At 54.5% G+C, this 16,691-nt stretch overlaps 1 protein-coding gene across 1 annotated transcript in view; it reads left to right on the forward strand.

Moving 5' to 3' along the window:
- Positions 1–16,542: 16,542 nt before the first annotated feature.
- Positions 16,543–16,691, forward strand: part of SLX9 (SLX9 ribosome biogenesis factor) — a 32,153-nt gene continuing 32,004 nt past the window's right edge. The window contains exon 1 of the mRNA XM_059392507.1: positions 16,543–16,566. Coding sequence (XP_059248490.1) covers positions 16,558–16,566 — 9 coding nt within the window. The 5' untranslated portion in view covers positions 16,543–16,557. The remainder of the gene's footprint in view (positions 16,567–16,691) is intronic.

Consider the following 16,691-nt stretch of genomic DNA (forward strand, 5'->3'; position numbering starts at 1 on the left):
CATGCGGTGGGGGGGATTCAAGTGGGGACGGGGGCAAGGAGAGGAGACACGGATCGATCAGGTAAGCCGGACGTCTCCAGCCGGAGCAGGACCCGGCACCCGGCTCCCTGCACTGTGCACAGATGCTCCCCAGCAACAGGCGGACGGACAGATGGACAGATCCGACAGGGACGGGAGGCTGGGGGACACAAAGGTGAGCAGGGAGCAAGCAGAAATGAGGACGCCTAGTAACTACAGGTTTTAGAACAGACGTAAAAATAGTAAGAATCTGAAACAAAAATCCCGCAGGATCAGGGGAGCACGCTGCCGTCTCTGGTGCGCATCAACGGACGTTTTGTTAGGAAGTATTTAATATTATATGTAAGAACGATCAAAAAGCCTTCTTAAGGATATAAATAGGATGTATACATCTGTAAAAAAAGAAAATATGACAATTTTTGTTTTAGAAAAGACAAGAGAAATAGAAAAAATAAGATTATAAATTAAAAACATACAATAAGATATTGGGAATGAGGTTTTTTTTCTTAAGATTTTATTTATTTATGAGAAAGAGAGAAAGACAGAGTGGGGGGAGGGGCAGAGGGAGAGAGAATCCCAAGCAGACTCCCCGCTGAGTGCCGAGCCCGCCCGACACGGGGCTCGATCCCACGACCCTGAGATCATGACATGAGCCAAAATCAAGAGTCAGATGCCTAACCGACTGAACCACCCAGGCAACCCAGGAATGGCTTCACATGTTCTAGAATATTCTAGAATTTCAGGAATCGTAGCACCCAGGAGGGGCTTACCGTGTCCCACTTCAAATAAACAAATTATTGCATTGGGTTTTAAAAATAAAGAGACAGATGAGTTCCAACTGCATGCTCTCTATCAAGGGAATCCGGACCGTTCAGTACGATTAGAGAATAACAAAGAAGCACAGACTGAGCATGTCCCCATGCCACACCCGGCGCGGCCTCACTAGATAGAGCAGTGACTGTCACTGGCCACCACACCACAGAGACGGATACCACGCACTGTGCACACGCCTTTGTGGCGCAACCTGGGTGAAGGGCAGTACAAATTTAGACACTAATAAAGTAGACATCACGATTGTCACTTCCGCACCGAACTCGGACCAAGACTTTAGATCTACTACGGGGTTACAGGAAGAACAGGGGACGGAGGCATGTGTCAAATGACACCACAGGGATTCAACCCGCAAAACCCCGCGAGACAAACCATAAAGGGAGAAGAGTGGGGGAAGGAGACCCGGCTCGGGAACCCACGGGTTAAGAGATTTAGGAGAAAATCAGCCAATCGCAATGTACGGAGGGGGTGATATTAAGAAACTATGGTTGGGGCCCCCGACGGGCTCCATCAGTTAAGGATGTGGCGCTTGATTTCAGCTCAGGTCGTGAGCTCGGGGTCCTGGCGTGGGGCCCCGCCCGGGCTCTGCACTCAGCACGGAGTCTGCCTGAGCTTCTCTCTCCCTCTGCCTCTCCTCCCCTATGTCCGCTCACTCTCTCTCAAATAAGTACGTAAATCTTCAAAGAAAAGTGCTGTTGATTTTCTTAGGTGTGATAGATTTTGTGATTATACTCAAGAGTTGTCGCCTTTAAGAGTCACACACTGAAGTATCAGCGGAGGACGCGGTGCCGTGTTCCGGATCTGCTGCCAGATGATGAGTGGGGGGAGGGCCGGAGGGGGAGGGAGAATTAAGGAGATGTCGCCTTTCCAGACACGCAGGCCCTGCGCCGGGGCCCCAGGGAAGCTAGACTCCCTAGGATCCCAAGCAGACTCCCTGCTGAGTGCAGAGATCAAAATGAATCTCTTTGGGGATTCAAAATGACTCAGCAAAACCTCAAAGCATGGGCTGTACTTCTGCTCCAATTCTGCCCCAAGCACATACCATATATCTGCTTCGTTGAAAAAATAACCAAAAAGGAGCATTCTAAGCATAAAAAGAAGAAAAACAAAACAACCCTCCCTGACTCCTGTAAGATTAAAGTCACATAGCATCACATACACTAAGAATGTTCTAGAATATTCCTGAGTTTCAGGAATCATGGCACCTAGGAGTGGGTTAAAGATAAGACAGTCTATTGTTTTCTGGAATGCACTTCGTCGTGGTCATGGGGAGCTCCGTGTAAAAACACACAAAACTCCGCACCAACGCGGGTCCCCGAGCGCGGTCGACCTGTGCGGCTGTCCTCACGCGCTCCAGTCAACCTCTTCTCCTTTCTCTTTAAAATGTTTAAAAAGTTTTTTTCATTTTGCACCAGCAGTGGGTAAAGCTATAAAGAAAACAAGACTGGCCAAGTTGACGATCGTGGAACCAAATGTTGAGGGCATCTGGATTCATGAAACTGTTCTGTCAACTGTCGAGACTGTACATTTTTCTGGAGTAAAATTTATTTTAACTTTAAAAAGAAGTGTAAATTTGCTGAAGGAGGATGCTTTCAGTTTTGCAAGATGAGAAAGTTCTGGAGATTGTTTGCTCACAATGTGGACAGAACATCTGGACTGCACACTCAAAAATGGGAAAAGATGGTGGGATGTATGATTAAATTTATGTTTTGTGTTTTTTCTTAACATTTTAAAATTGTTTATTTGTTTATTTTAGAGAGAGAGAGCATGAGCAAGGAGGAGAGGTAGAGAGAAGCAGATCCCCGCTGAGCAGAGAGCCCGATGCGGGACTCCATCCCAAGACCCTGGGATCGTGACCTGAGCCAAAGGCAGATGCTTCACTGACTGAGCCACCCAAGCATCCCTATGTTACGTTTTTGTTTTAGTTTTTTACCACAGTTAAAAAGGAAAAAGTGCCAAAAATTCTGTCTATCAGATAAACTTAAATCAGACACTCAAGGTCAAAAATAAAGGACTGGATGATAGACACATCACATGCCAGGGAATACTAACAATTAGGTACACATGATATCAAGAGGTGTAACTCAAGGGGCACCCGGGGGGGCTCCGTTGGTGAAACCTCTGACTCTTGATTTCAGCCCATGTCACAATCTCAGGGTCCTGGGACTGAGCTCTGCGCTGGGCATGGAGCCTCAGATTTTCTCCTCTGCTCCTCCCCTCTCCTCTCTCTCTCTCTCAAAAAAAAAAAATAAATAAATAAAAAAGGTATAATTCAAGGCAAAAAGTAATAAATGCTTAAGGAATGACGGAGGTCATGGAATTTATCATCCACAAATTAAAAATAGTTGCAAGGGTGCCTGGGGGGCTCAGTGGGTTGAGCCTCTGCCCTCTGCTCGGGTCATGATCTCAGGGTCCTGGGATCGAGCCCCGCATCGGGCTCTCTGCTCAGGGGGGAGCCTGCTTCCTCCTCTCTCTGCCTGCCTCTCTGCCTACTTGTGATCTCTGTCTGTCAAATAAATAAATAAAATCTTAAAAAAAAAAAGAAAAGAAAAAAAATAGCTGCAAAACACATAGAACAGAAACTGACAAACACATAAGCCAAGGACCCAGATGCAAACGCAGCAACCATCTTTAATGTCCTTCTCTCAGAAATGAACAGATGAAACAGATGCAGAGGAGGCTTGTGAACACTTTGAGGGTTACGGCCTCTGTAACCGACGAGCAGATCATGTATTAAGCCACAAAGGACATCTCAACATGCCCTAAAGCACAAAGGTCACAAGGAGGCAAATTCATGGGCACAGTATAAGAAAATCAGGTGTTAACCAAAGGGTGACATTGAAGAAAAAACCCAGCATCCTGAGACACTGGCAGCAAACCTAATGTAGGACCGGTAGACACACTATGGTATGTTCGTATGGCGGGATAATGCGTGGGAATTTAAGTATTTTTCTGGAGCTGTGTGTATCCGGATGACACATCTCAAAACCTTGACCTACGCACGAGTTACAGTAGGTTGTATGGTGTGACCACGTAGCCTGCGTGATGCTGGAGACACCCACATGCCCATGAATCCTAAGTTCAGGGCAGTGGTCACCTCTGAAGGCACAGGGGACAGCGGTCCTGGAAGAGAAGTACAGAGACCTTCAATTTTATCATTTTAAGAAGAAAAAATGCTGGGCAAAGTAAGGTAAAACGTTAAGATCCGACAGACTAGGACGGTGGGTATGTGTGTTTGATGATGTTGGTCTTCACACTTTGCTGTAGTGTTGAGTTTTTTTTTTTTTTTTTTTTTTTTTTTTTTAAGGAACTAACAGGGAGTGACTACAAATGAGCAAGAGGAGTGTGGGGTCACGGAAATGTGCTAAAATTGGGCTGTGGTGATGATTTCACAGCTCTGTAAACTTGCTAAAATCATTAAGTGGTATACCTAAAGTTAGTGAATGTAGGCATGTAAATTCTACCTTAATGAAGCTGTAACAAATGAAACAAAATGAAGAATATTTAGGAGTAAAAAGAAGTCACCAGGAGCTTCCAGTCCCTCCTGAGACCAAACAAGCACACTGCCCTCCATCTCTGATCACAATTAAAAATATCACACAGAATGAAACAGAACAATTTTCTGAAAGATAGGGACAAGATATCAAAACTTGATGAAAGACTGATATGGGGGTGTCCTGCCCCCCATACCACTGGCTTAATTCAAGGTATCCTGCACCCCAGAACAGCATGGTGCATATGGCCAAGAGAAGCCCTCCTTTCTGGACTCTGGGCTGGGAAGAGATGCCCTGATGGATAGAGAGAGAGGGAGAAATGCCTGCTTTTCTTTGTCCTAGTCTTACCCTAGAGGCAATTCCTGCCCTAAACCTGTGCTCCCAAGAGGGTGGGAGCAGCAGAAGATTTTATTTTATTTTGTTTTATTATTTTATTTATTTTATTTTATTTCAGCAGAAGCTACTGCAATCTTCACTGTGGCCCAGGGTAATGTAGCCACCGGAGATACTCAGCAGTGTGCGGGGACTACAACCCCCACTTCACAACCAGAGGAGCAGGGAGGGAGGCCTCTGGAGGCAAAGAGTGTAGGGGATAAGAAGGAGGTCTAGAAAAAGATCCCCATGAAGTTTAGTATGATGTTCCAGACTCACCCTTGAGCTGGAAATGTGTGGAAAGGCTTTGAGCATTGAAACATGGTACAGACCATTGCCAAGGTCAAAGAATGGACCCAGGGGCATGCAAGTGTGAGATGTATCCAAATAACACTGTGAAGACTGTGAAAACTGATCTCATGTGGGAACCACAGCCTACAGGAAGCAGGTCTGAACTTGTGATCTGCTTCTAATCAGGCTGATCTGACAGCAAAAACAAAATGAGCAAGGTTGGAGATTTTGATAGGATCCAGAGACTTATTAGGTAATACTCAAAATGTTCAAAATACAGTCCAAAAGTACTCACATGACAATAACACCAAAGAAAATGTCAGGAATTTGTAAGAGAAAAAATTATGAATGATACTAACTCTGAGATGATCCGGTGTTGAAACTATCACAGAAAGCATTTAAATCAGCTCTCATGAATATGCTCCAGTAAGTAAGGAAAACACTCTTGAAACAAATACAAAGGTAAAAATTTTCAGCAGAGATAAAAAAAAACTATGAAAAAGAGTAAGATGGGATTTAAATTAAAAATACAGTAACCGAGATTAAAAAAATCATCGAATGGGCTTAATGTGAGAATGGTGAGATGGAAGAAAGTGAGTGAACTTGAAGACCATTATGAATGACCAAGAGATTGGCAAAGACAGAGGCTGGATAACATTTGCATGACTGAAGTCCCAGAAGGACAGAAGTGAACGGTTGATAGAAAAAGCATTTGAGGGGCGCCTGTGTGGCTCAGTGGGTTAAAGCCTCCACCTTCAGCTCAGGTCGTGGTCTCAGGGTCCTGGAATTGAGCCCCACATCGGGCTCTCTGCTCAGTGGGGAGCCTGCCCCCCCGCCTGCCTCTCTGCCTACTTGTGATCTCTCTCTCTCTCTCGGTGTCAAATAAATAATTAAAATCTTAAAAAAAAAAAAAGAATAAAAATTCTTAAAACCAAGCAGAGAAAAATGACACATTCCATGCAGAGCAGCAAGCATTGAGTAACTGCAAACTGTAGAGGTTTGCAGCATCAGAAACTATAGGCGCAGGGACACTTGCGTGGCTCAATGGTTAAGCATCTGACTCTTGGTTTCAGCTCAGGTCATAACCTCAAGGGTCGTGAGATTGAGCCTCATATCAGGCTCCCTGCTCAGTGGGGAGTCTGCTTGAAGATTCTCTCCCTCTGCCTCTCACTCCACTCACTTGCTCTCTCTCAAAAATAAATAAGTAAATCTTTAAAAAATATCATAGATCCTGGATACTGTGGCACAGTGCTCCAAGAAAAGGGCTGCCAGCCTTGGATTCTCCTGCAGTTCTCTTATTTCCCACAAATGAAGAAGTAAATACAGTCTCAGATGGAGGCAAAGTGAGAAGATTAGTCTCCAGCAGATAAGCTCTAAAAGCAATCTTAAGATTTCCGAGGGAAATGATGCTGGAAATATGGACACTGAGGAATAAAGACAGAGCAACAGATAGGGATAGAGGAAGAAGAAGGAAGAAGGAGATGTACCCCAGCAATGTTCATCGGTGGAAAACAGGGAAGTTCTCTGCTGATTTCAATCACCGTAGCTGTCGCAGCAGTGAAAACCATCGACAGTCTGGTGGGGCTTTACTTAACCGCCGTGGGCCAATTCCACGAGATGTAGGGTTTGTAAATGGGCACACACCTAACAACAGGCTCATGGTACACACACACAATCAGAGCTGCAAGGAGAATGGGGCGCATGCACACTTACAGCTGCAGATGTCGGTGCCCCCTCAGCAGTCCGTTAGAACGGAGACACGTGCAGCAAGTACACGGGCGACCTGCTGCGTCCGCCGGCAGCCACAGGTGTGCGTGGCACCTGCAGCAAGGAAGACAGACGCCTGCACGCAGCCGAGAGGGCCGAAGCCATCCCAGTACGCTCTGTAGCCAGAGTGGAGTGTGACTAGAAAATAAGCAACCAGAAAGATGTAGAGAAACCGCCAACGAGACAACACACTTTTTTTTTTTATAAAGATCTTATTTGTTTATTTGATAGAGAGAGCGATCACAAGCAGGCAGAGAGACAGGCAGAGAGAGAGGGGGAAGCAGGCTCCCCGCTGAGCAGAGAGCCTGATGCGGAGCTCGATCCCAGGACCCTGAGACCATGACCTTAGCTGGAGGCAGAGGCCCAACCCACTGAGCCACCCAGGTGCCCCCACACTTCTTAATAATCTGTGGGTCAAACAAAAGCCTCAAGGTAAATTAGAAAATATTTTGAGGGGTACCTGGGTAGCATCTGCCTTTGGCTTAGGTCATGATGCCACGGTCCTGGGATTGGGCCCTGTATTGGGCTCCTTGCTCGGCGGGGAGCCTGCTTTCCCTCTCCCACTTCCCCTGCTTGTGTTCCTGCTCTTGCTGTCTCTCTGTGTGTCAAAAAAATAAATAAAATCTTTAAAAAAAAGAAAGAAAATATTTTGAATGGAATGAAATGATATGCTGCCGGTCGTACTATGGGATGAAGGTAAAGCAGCGCCTAGAGGGAAATTGATGGCATTACGTGATTGTATGAGAAATTCAACAACATGAGTGAATCCCAAGCATTCTTCAGGTGAAGGAAGTCAACAGAACAGAGACTCAGTGGACACTGGGAAGACAGACCCCAAAACCACACGAGATCCATTCCCCATGGGGGCTAACTCAGAAAGATGATGCGGTAATGGGGGGGGGGGTAGTTGGCGTCACTTATGTAAACGGTTAGTATTAGTATGCACACCGTGTGTTCTTCCTGGTGGCCACAACCAGGACCACAAAGTGTCTGTGTCTTTACTGGGTCATTAGCATCTATAACGTAATTAACTTACATCTAGTAATGGGGAAACATCTAGCTAAGACCATGGCGCATCCAGTCCCCAACACCATGGAGCAGGCGAGACCCGGGTGTGGTGCCAGTGACTAGGGCAGCGAGGTGGGAGACAGGGAGTCCTGGGGTGCGTGCCAAGGGGTTTCTCCATCTAGGAATAATGGTGTGAAACAGAGGAAGTGATGGTCCAACCAGCGGAAGCCTTTGTGGGGCGTGAGCATGAGAGACGAGGCTTGGTATTTTGAAAAAAGCTGAAGCCAGGGGTGGAAGAACAGAATTCTGGGAAAAATCTTTTCCCCAAAGTCCCAATAAATTCCATCTGTGGCCACTTCCCTCTAGCCTTCTAGAAAATCAACTCCATTTCAACCAGTGTTCGTTGAGGACGTGTTGCCTGGCCCAGTGCTGTGTTAGAAGCCCAGAGGGCACGTAGCCTGCTCCCTCCAGGACACCATGGCCCAGTTCAGGGACGAGCATGTCACAGTGCTATAAGGCAGAAAGAGCGGCGGTCCCTCAGATTATTCTGGGCATGGGGTGGGGGGGAAGCGGGCAGCCTAACTGATGTAAAACAGAGAAAGAGACGCAAGAGGCAGGCTGTTTCCATTCTCTGGCTGTCCCGAATGCTGGCCGGGACACCCGCAGCCCCACTCCCCACCCCCAGCCACATTCCCACAATACACAGCACTAAGGGGTCTCAAAGATTAAGACATAGTTTAATGATGGCCAAAGCGAGGCTCCCTTTATAGAGACGCTCAGGCACGCTGCGGTGTCTTAGCCGAAGCCGGGAGAAGTCTGGAGATCAAGGCAGCGCAGCCCATGGTGCTGTGCGGGTGTGACGCGCCAGCCCGAGAACGGGGGACCCACTCATCAGAGGAGGCACCGGGGAAACACAACCCAGCGCTCAGAAGGCAGAAAGCAGGGGCGCCTGGGTGGCTCCGTCTGCTAAACGTCTGACTCTACATTTCGGCTCAAGCCATGATCTCAGGGTCCTGAGATCCGGCCCAAGCCAGGCTCTGTGCTCAGCCGGGAGTCTGCTGGGGATTCTCTCTCCCTCTGCCCCTCCCTCTGCTTGAGCAGTGCCCTGCCTGCTCCCTCTCTCTCTCAAATAAATAAATCTTTAAAAAAAAATAAAAGGGCACAGAACAAGCTTGGCCCTTGAGAGGGTGCCGTGGCGTGGTGGCATTCGGGCCAGCAGCAGGGCCGTGACACCATTTCCCAGCTGACACCCTCTATCCTGCGTCCCTTTGCGACTTCCGTCTGCCCCAGCGCTTGTCCTTTCGTGACCGCTCCCCGATCTTCACTTTTATTTTCTTTTTCATTTCTTTCGCAGTAACTTCCTTCTGCAATGTTGATTCAGCCGCTGCTCCCTTTGTGGGGCAGGAAGGGGGTGGAGGAGCCGGCAGAGGCAGCTGCAGCTGCAGAGGAGGCCCGAGCATGCTCCCAGGGGGTGGGCAGAGCAGAGCGGAAAACACTGTGGGCCCTGCCAGGGGCTCTGAACAGTGCTCTCCCCGGGGCCCCCACAAATCCTTACCGACAAGCAGAAAGTCACCCTGCCAGGGCCACAGAGATCCTTACTGTAGTCCAGGCCACACGGGTGCTAGGGCAGCCAGGCGAGCGCAGAAGCTAGGGAAGATGTTTAAGGGCCTGGCCCTTTCCAGCCACCTGCTGTCCTGGACGCGGCCTGTGTCCTCATCCCCGGCCCTTTCCAGCCACCTGCTGTCCTGGACGCGGCCTGTGTCCTCATCCTCACTTACGGCCCAACTACGCCTTCAGGTCAAGCAGAAGGTCTTTTGTCCTCAGTCTTCCTCTTTCTGGCTTCCTCCTTCCAACCCGGCTAAAGGAAAGACACCCTGAGGAGGCCGGGGCAGAGGCTGGCCTATGGCCTGAGCAGGGACTGCCCAACCCTCACCAGAACAGAAAGATTAACCAACAGACTTGACTTTGTGGAAGGTCACACTGAGGACCTGCTGGAGGGCAGAAGACTTGGCTCCAGCAAAGGAGATTGAGCCAGAAAAAGTTAAGCGATCATCCACGCTGGGGAAAGCCATAAGTTGTATAAGGAAGAAAATGTAATTCTAGAATGTTCCCTTGGCTCAGTAGCGCACAGTTACACTGTCAGAATAACCAAAGCACTGAACCCAGGTTAGAAATGGAATTGTTGGGACGCCTGGGTGGCTCAGTTGGTTAAGCAGCTGCCTTCGGCTCAGGTCATGATCCCAGTGTCCTGGAATCGAGTCCCGCATCGGGATCCTTGCTCCGCAGGGAGCCTGCTTCTTCCTCTGACTCTGCCTGCCTCTCTGTCTGCCTGTGCTCGCTCTCTCTCTGACAAATAAATAAATAAAATCTTTAAAAAAAAAAAAGAAAGAAATGGAATTGTTGGAGGGCACCTGGGTGGCTCAGTCAGTTGAGTATCTGCCTCTTGACCTCAGCTCAGGTCTTGATCTCAGGGTCATGAGTTCAAGGCCCATTTTGGGCTCCATGCTGGACATGGTGCCTATTTTAAAAACAATAATTTAAAAATGAAACTGTTCATCGTTCTACAGAGATGTGATGGGCTGGGGTGTGAGAAGCTAACATCCTCATTACCACAACAGGAAGGTCATAATGCCTTCCCGGTCCCCTGGAATCGAATTTCTCCTTTCAGTATGAAGACCGGGCTGACGGGTGGGGGTTCCAGGAGGTCAGGCGAGCCGTCTAACCCTAACCCAGGTCCCAGGGTCATTTCTCTCTTTACGGCACCTACCGGATTGCCATTTCCTGTTCAATCTGTCATTTCTTCCAATGCCAAATAAAGCCCCTTTCGGACATCTTTAGGGACATGTGCCCACTGGACGTCTCGGTTGCCTTTGTCAAATCAACTTTGTACCTTCCAACTGGTACCTGGTTTGGGGGCAGGGATGCCAGGCTGAGAGAGGAGCATGGACTTGGGGTCCGGCAGACGGGGCACTGGTAGCGGTAGTCGTCTCCAGACAGCCAATCCCTTTTCTTCCCTGGACCCCGTTTCCCTCACCCCCCCTTGCACTATGAGGACAAATGAATATGAAAGGGTTCCTCAAAGGGCCTGGCACACACAGCAAGTGCCCAATACGTGTGAAGTTGCAAATCATCAGAAAGATGGCAGCCACAAGGTCCCAGGAAGCATGGAGCTCTCAATCAAATTACAGCAGATTTTTCTGTTGTTGTTGAGGGGAGTGTCTATACCTGAAGTTATAGAAAAATTTCTTTTGGGGATACCTGGATAGCTCAGTTGGTTAAGCATCGACTCTTGATTTCGGCCCAAGTCATGATCTCAGGGTTGTGAGATCGAGCCCCGAATAGGGCTCTGTGCTCAGGGCAGGGTCTGTTTGAGCTTCTCTCTCCCTCTCCTGCTGTCCAGCCTCTGGCTGCGGTGACAAACAGTCGCTTCTGGCCTTGGGCTCCCCCTCATCCATGAGGTCAGTGATTACTGGCCTCCCCTCCGTGGGTGTGAGGTTATGGGCCAACGGGGACAGATAACAGGCCTGGCCCAGAGAAAGTGCGGGAATAGCAGGCGGCGTGTGTCACGTGTGCCGCGGAAACTGCTCTGCGACACCAGGGAAGCCTCGGACCCACTGCACGTAAGCAAGCTTAGCTGGGCTCAGAGCAGGCAGAACCCTGCTCCACACCAGGGGCTCTCTGGGGAGGCCGCTGGGTGGGAGAGGAGGAAGTACACGCAGGAACCTGGAAATCCCAGCCTAAGCACTGGGCAGGGCCCGTGTGAGGAACGCAGACCCGGGGCCCACGCCCAGCCCGAGGATCTCTATCCCGATGGGGGCAGGGCCCGAGTGTCTGGTTCACCCGCTCCGGGGGTCTGATGGGACGCTGGGTCCGGAGCCCCGAGCAGACTCTGAGCCCCGGGCTGCTGGGCCTGCACTAGGAAGGCACTCGGTGCTGGGGAAGAAGGGCCGGAGGGCCTCAGGGCCGGGACAGAACCCGGATCCCAGGAAGCTGAAGTCAACCCTAGGGGCCTTTTTTCTCTCTCCAAAAGCTTCTCCCTTGGCCTCCCACACCAGTTTCAAGACTCCTCCTCCTCCGCAGAGGAGACCCAGGCATTTCATTCCGCTCCCCAGCTCCCCACCAGCACCCCCAAGCCCCAGAGGTTGGTGTTCCTGGGCCTGTCCCCCCTGGGTCCACATCACCCTCCTGGGCAGCCAGCTGGGGCCAGGGGCCTCCTTTCCCGGTCTCCCGTGAAGTGCTCCAGCTCTGCCCACCTGCTTCCCGTCCCCGCCTTGGTTTGGGGTCCCCACCGAGAGCGCTCCCACAGGGAGCTATCCGGGAAGATCTCACCCTCCGCCACCTGGGAAGCCCTTGCAGGCTGGGGGCAGCCTTCTCCGTCCGCTTCTTCCTGTTTTCTCTCTCAAGAGAACAGGAGCACCTTTCCAGCGTGCGGGTGGGCCCGTGGTCAGTCTTGCTTGTGGCCCGCAGAGGAGCAGGCAGGTGAGCAGTGCTGGGCCACTGGGTTCTGGGAAGCCCCAAAGGCAGTGCCAGGCCCCCGCTGGGCAGGTGGCTGTGAGGCCTTAGCCCAGTTCCTGAAAGGTGGGGTTGAGATGAAGAGCCTGGAAAGGGGGAGGTGGGGCAGGGGTCAGGGCCCAGCGCCCAGGGCCCAGCCCACTAGGGCTGGTGAATAAGATCCAGCAGAGGGTAGGAGAGGAAAATCCCATTCCCGTGGGGAAGCACCCAGGAGCCGCCTAAGCTGCGGTGAGGCTCAGGTTGAGGGGGGAGGGAGGGTTGGATCATTTGCCCTAATCTGGGTGTGACCCTGGCCACCCTGGGAATTGCGCACTGAAGCTTGCATGGGTAGGATGTGGGGGGCGGACTGAGACCCAGGGCTGTGTGCTGGGTGGGCTCCAGGGAGACCTACCCCTTCTCACGCCTGAGCAACATGAAAATTTCACATTTTTAAAAAGGCGGCAAGACCCAAACAGGTGGGGGAAAGGTGCTGGGAGGAACGGACGTCATGGCCCAGCACCTCTGGGCAAGGGGGTCAGAGGGATTGTAGCTGTTTACAGTAGGTTTCTGTGTTTTCCAAAGCGTTTCCGACGTGCACGTGTTCACTCTGGAATCGGAAAAGGACGTTAACTATAAACAGTTGGTCCGACGGGCCCACGTCGGAAGCGGCTCTCTGCCCAGCTCCGGGGAGGCAGGGCTGGGAGGAGGAGCAGAGACCGAGCTGGACGTTTGGGGCCCGGGCTCTGGGGCCGCCCGGGGAGGGCGAGGGCGGGCCCCACGCCGCAGCCCCTGGGGGCAGAGCGCGCTGGCGAAATCGCGACTTCCCCGGGCCTCTTCCCCCCACCCCTGGCTCACCACTTCCTCCGGTCAACCCTGGCATCACGCAGAGAGTTGGACGCGTTATTTTTACCCTGAAAGTTTCCAAATTCGGGAACTGCACAGCCCCAGAGCGTTTGCATCTGAACTTCCTGTCGCATTCCCGGGCGCGGGCAGGCGCGGACGGTCCAGCCCGCAGACGCGCGCACGGCCCGGGGCCCCGCCGCACTGTCCAGGAGCCACGCGTGCGGCCCGACTCCCGGACATTCCCCTGGTTACGGAGACGTTCAGACCACAGCGGTCCCGCAGAGATTCAAACCGACCGTTTTAACCCCTGAAATGCCCGAAGCCAAGCCAAAGAGCACGGGCGTGTGCCCTCTGGGTCGCGGAGAAGGCTCTGGGCGTGGCCTCGGCGCTCCTCGCCCAGAGACCGGGCGGAGGACCCCGGGACCCGGCGCCTGCCTTAGTCTCCCAGTTTGCAGGCAGGCGACCGAGCGCACTGCGCGCCCAGTGGGGCGGGTGTCAGCCACACGCCCTGCGGCGCGGCAGCTCCTTGCCAGAGTCGCTGGTGCCGGACGCTGGGGAGGGTCCGGGAGATGGAGGAGGGGAGGGAAAACGCTCTCCCGTCCCTTCGCCCTCGAGCACCCGCGCGGGGCAGGACGGGCTGGGGTCGCACTCAGGATTTCAGCCCTGCCAACCCCACGCCGACCCTGAGCCGCGAGCCAGGCCACAGTTGCTGCCTACATTCGCAGGGCCCTGGAGCCCACTGAGCCGGCTGCTGCGGGCGCCTGGGGCTCTGTCTCCCCAAGACCCCCCGCACTGGCACCCCCACTGCGGAGATGGGGAAACAGCCCCAGAAGTTCCTCCCTTGCCAAGTCAACCCCAAGCCTGGACAGCTCCCCAGGGGCGAACGCAAGGACCTTCCTGCCGGGAGTGGGGCCTGGGGGCACCCTGAGACCGGGACTCAGGCCAGGAAGGGGTTGGAGGGAGCAGAGTGTGCGGGGAGAGGGGCAGAAACGGGCTGAAGAGGACACAGTCCCAGGGCTGAGTGGGGAGCGGTGGGCGAATTTATCTGGACCCAGGTTGGCCCTGGCTGGTGGCAAGGGGGTGGCCATGATACCCCGGGAAGGAAGACCTGACCCTGGGCACTTGGCGAGGGCAGGGTTAGGGCAGCGGCCGAGGGCCAGGTAGGGCTGGGAGTCCCAACTCCGGGACTGTGACCCGGCACCGGCGGCGTCCGAGCTGCGAGGGGCTGCCCTACCGGGAGCGGTCGCTGGCCACCCTCACGCGCAGCCTGGTGGGGTCTGCGGAACGGGTTCTTCACTAGGAAGTGCCTCACTGAGGGCCCGGGGGGACAGGGAAGGGCCGCGGGGGAGTCAGCACCTCCTGGGGTCCATCCTTCCGCGGCTGCGTGGGACCCCAGGCCTCGGCGCGCGGCGGTCTGGAGACGGCCCGTCCGCAGTCCGAGGGCGGAGGCCGAAGGGGCTCCAGGCCCTGGGGAAGCGGATTCTCCGGCAGCCCCACGGCCCCCCAGCTCCGCCCGGAAACCCAGAAGCCCAGGATGCGCGCAGAGCGGGCCGCGAGCGCCCTCGGGTGACCCAAGAATGAGGCAGGAAAAGCGAAGAATCGCGGTCCCCGCCGAGCGCCTCGAAGGGCCGAGCGGATGGGGCGGGGTCTCCCGGACCGAGAGCAGAGCCGGGCGGGGCGGGGGCTGGAGGAGGGGGAGGATTCTGTTTTAAGATTTTTACTACATTTTCGGGTGGAGATGGGGAGATCCGGCTGCACAGGGAAATGTGAGGACAGCAGGGTCGGGCGTGGGACGTGTGGACAGGAGGAGGTCAGCCAGGGGGACCATGGGACAGATGGAGAGAGAAGAGGCCCCGGGACTTTGGAAAACTCCGAGCTGATCCGTTTTGTCGGACACGATTGTCTGTGTGGAGAAAACTTGCACAGCCCAGAGGAGGCAAAACGCAGGCCCTAAAATTGAAGGGCTGACCGAGTGCTGAGTGCCCACCGCGCCGCTGACCGCCTCGCAGGAGGTCCTCTCCAGAGGAAGCCGGTCTCTCCTCTCCACCGACCTGGGCCGGCAGATGCTGAGCAGAGACCCACGCTGGCAGCTCTTACCGCGGGGATGTCACGCCTGAGAGGGTCTTCTGGGGTTTCTTCCCGGGACATTTCTCTGTGGCTTCAGCCCAGGTCCATGCTGTGAAGTCACCCCTGTATGTTCAGGCCTGGTGTCTCCTTCTGCACCTATGAACCGCCTGGTTCCCTGTTGGGCCATTCTGGAATGGGACCGATGGGCTCCTGCACAGCCTGGCCAAAGACACCCTGAAGGGACCTGCTCTCCCCACAAGTAGGACGTGCCCACTTGCCATAGTCCTGCCTCTTCTAGCACACTGTGTGCTCAGTAAAGCCTTGAATATATAAACGGACACAGATTCCAGCCCCTTACGTGGCCTTGAGTCAATCACAGATCCCCACCACAGCGGCTGATGTGGTCATCTGTCCAGTGTCCTGCTGGGGAGCCCCTCTGTGTCCCTCCTGAGCAGCGGCACCCGGCCCTGCCTGCAGCTGGCTCTTCCTTTCCCAGACTCATCGGTGCGCGTGGGCTTCCACCGGGCTCCGGCCATGGTTGAGCCGTGGTGCTGACTCCCACTGTGGGGGGACACGGTGTGGCTAGTGTCCTGGCTGAGTCTGGGCTCCCGTGTGGCCCCCACCGCAGCCCTTTTTGCGCTGAACTTTGTTCTGGACTCGCCAGCCTTGCGTCCCCAGCAGCACAACGGGCTCCCTGGGGATGGGAGCCCCCCCAGGCTGCTCTCCTGAAGGCGGCCGTCCGGGCCGCAGGCCCTGCAGCCCCGAGCACGGAGCACCGGGGCTGTCCGGCGAGCGGGGCTCCCCAGCCTGCGACCCTGCCGCGCCCTACCGGGGCTGGGGGAGCTGGGGTGGGAAGGGGCGGGTTGCGCCAGTTTCCAGGGCCCCTTCGGGGGAGTGAGTGAGCGCTGTAACTGTCCGGTCAGGGCGGATGAAAGCAGGCGCGCCGCGTGGACCACGGGTTGTTGGGGTTCCCCTTGGTGTCCGGGGGTCCCCCCGCACACCGGACTCCGCTGGTCGGCACACACAGGCCCGCACGGCCCCGGCCTCTGAGTCCTGCTCTCCCCCGGCGCGTTTCTCAAAGGCACGAGGCCGTGGGGCCGACACACTGCTGTGTTTCCAGCAGGCTCGGTCCGCGGCGCACCTCGTCCATCGCGGCCGCAGATCGCAGGACCGCCGCGGCGGTGGGGCGGGGCCGGAGGCTGCGGGGCGGGGCGCGCGTGCTAGCCCCGCCCCCGTCGGCGGCCTGCGCGGGAGGAGCGCGGATCCCGGCCGCCCGGCTCCTGTTTCCGGCCGGGCCGCGGGCGCGGAGGACCAGCTTCCGGCCGCAGGGCGGCGCGCTGCACCGGCTTCCGGCGGCCGGCGGGTCGGCGGGCGCATGGGGAAGGTGAGGGGGCTGCGGGCCCGCGTGCACCAGGCGGCGGTGAGGCCCGCGGGGCAGGGCTCGTGCGGCCCCGCGCCCCCGGCCCGGGAGGCGGCCCCTGCGCAGGCGGCGGCCGGCGGGGGCGGCGG

The sequence above is a fragment of the Mustela nigripes genome, chromosome 2 (assembly GCF_022355385.1).
Source record: "Mustela nigripes isolate SB6536 chromosome 2, MUSNIG.SB6536, whole genome shotgun sequence".
Taxonomy (NCBI): domain Eukaryota; kingdom Metazoa; phylum Chordata; class Mammalia; order Carnivora; family Mustelidae; genus Mustela; species Mustela nigripes.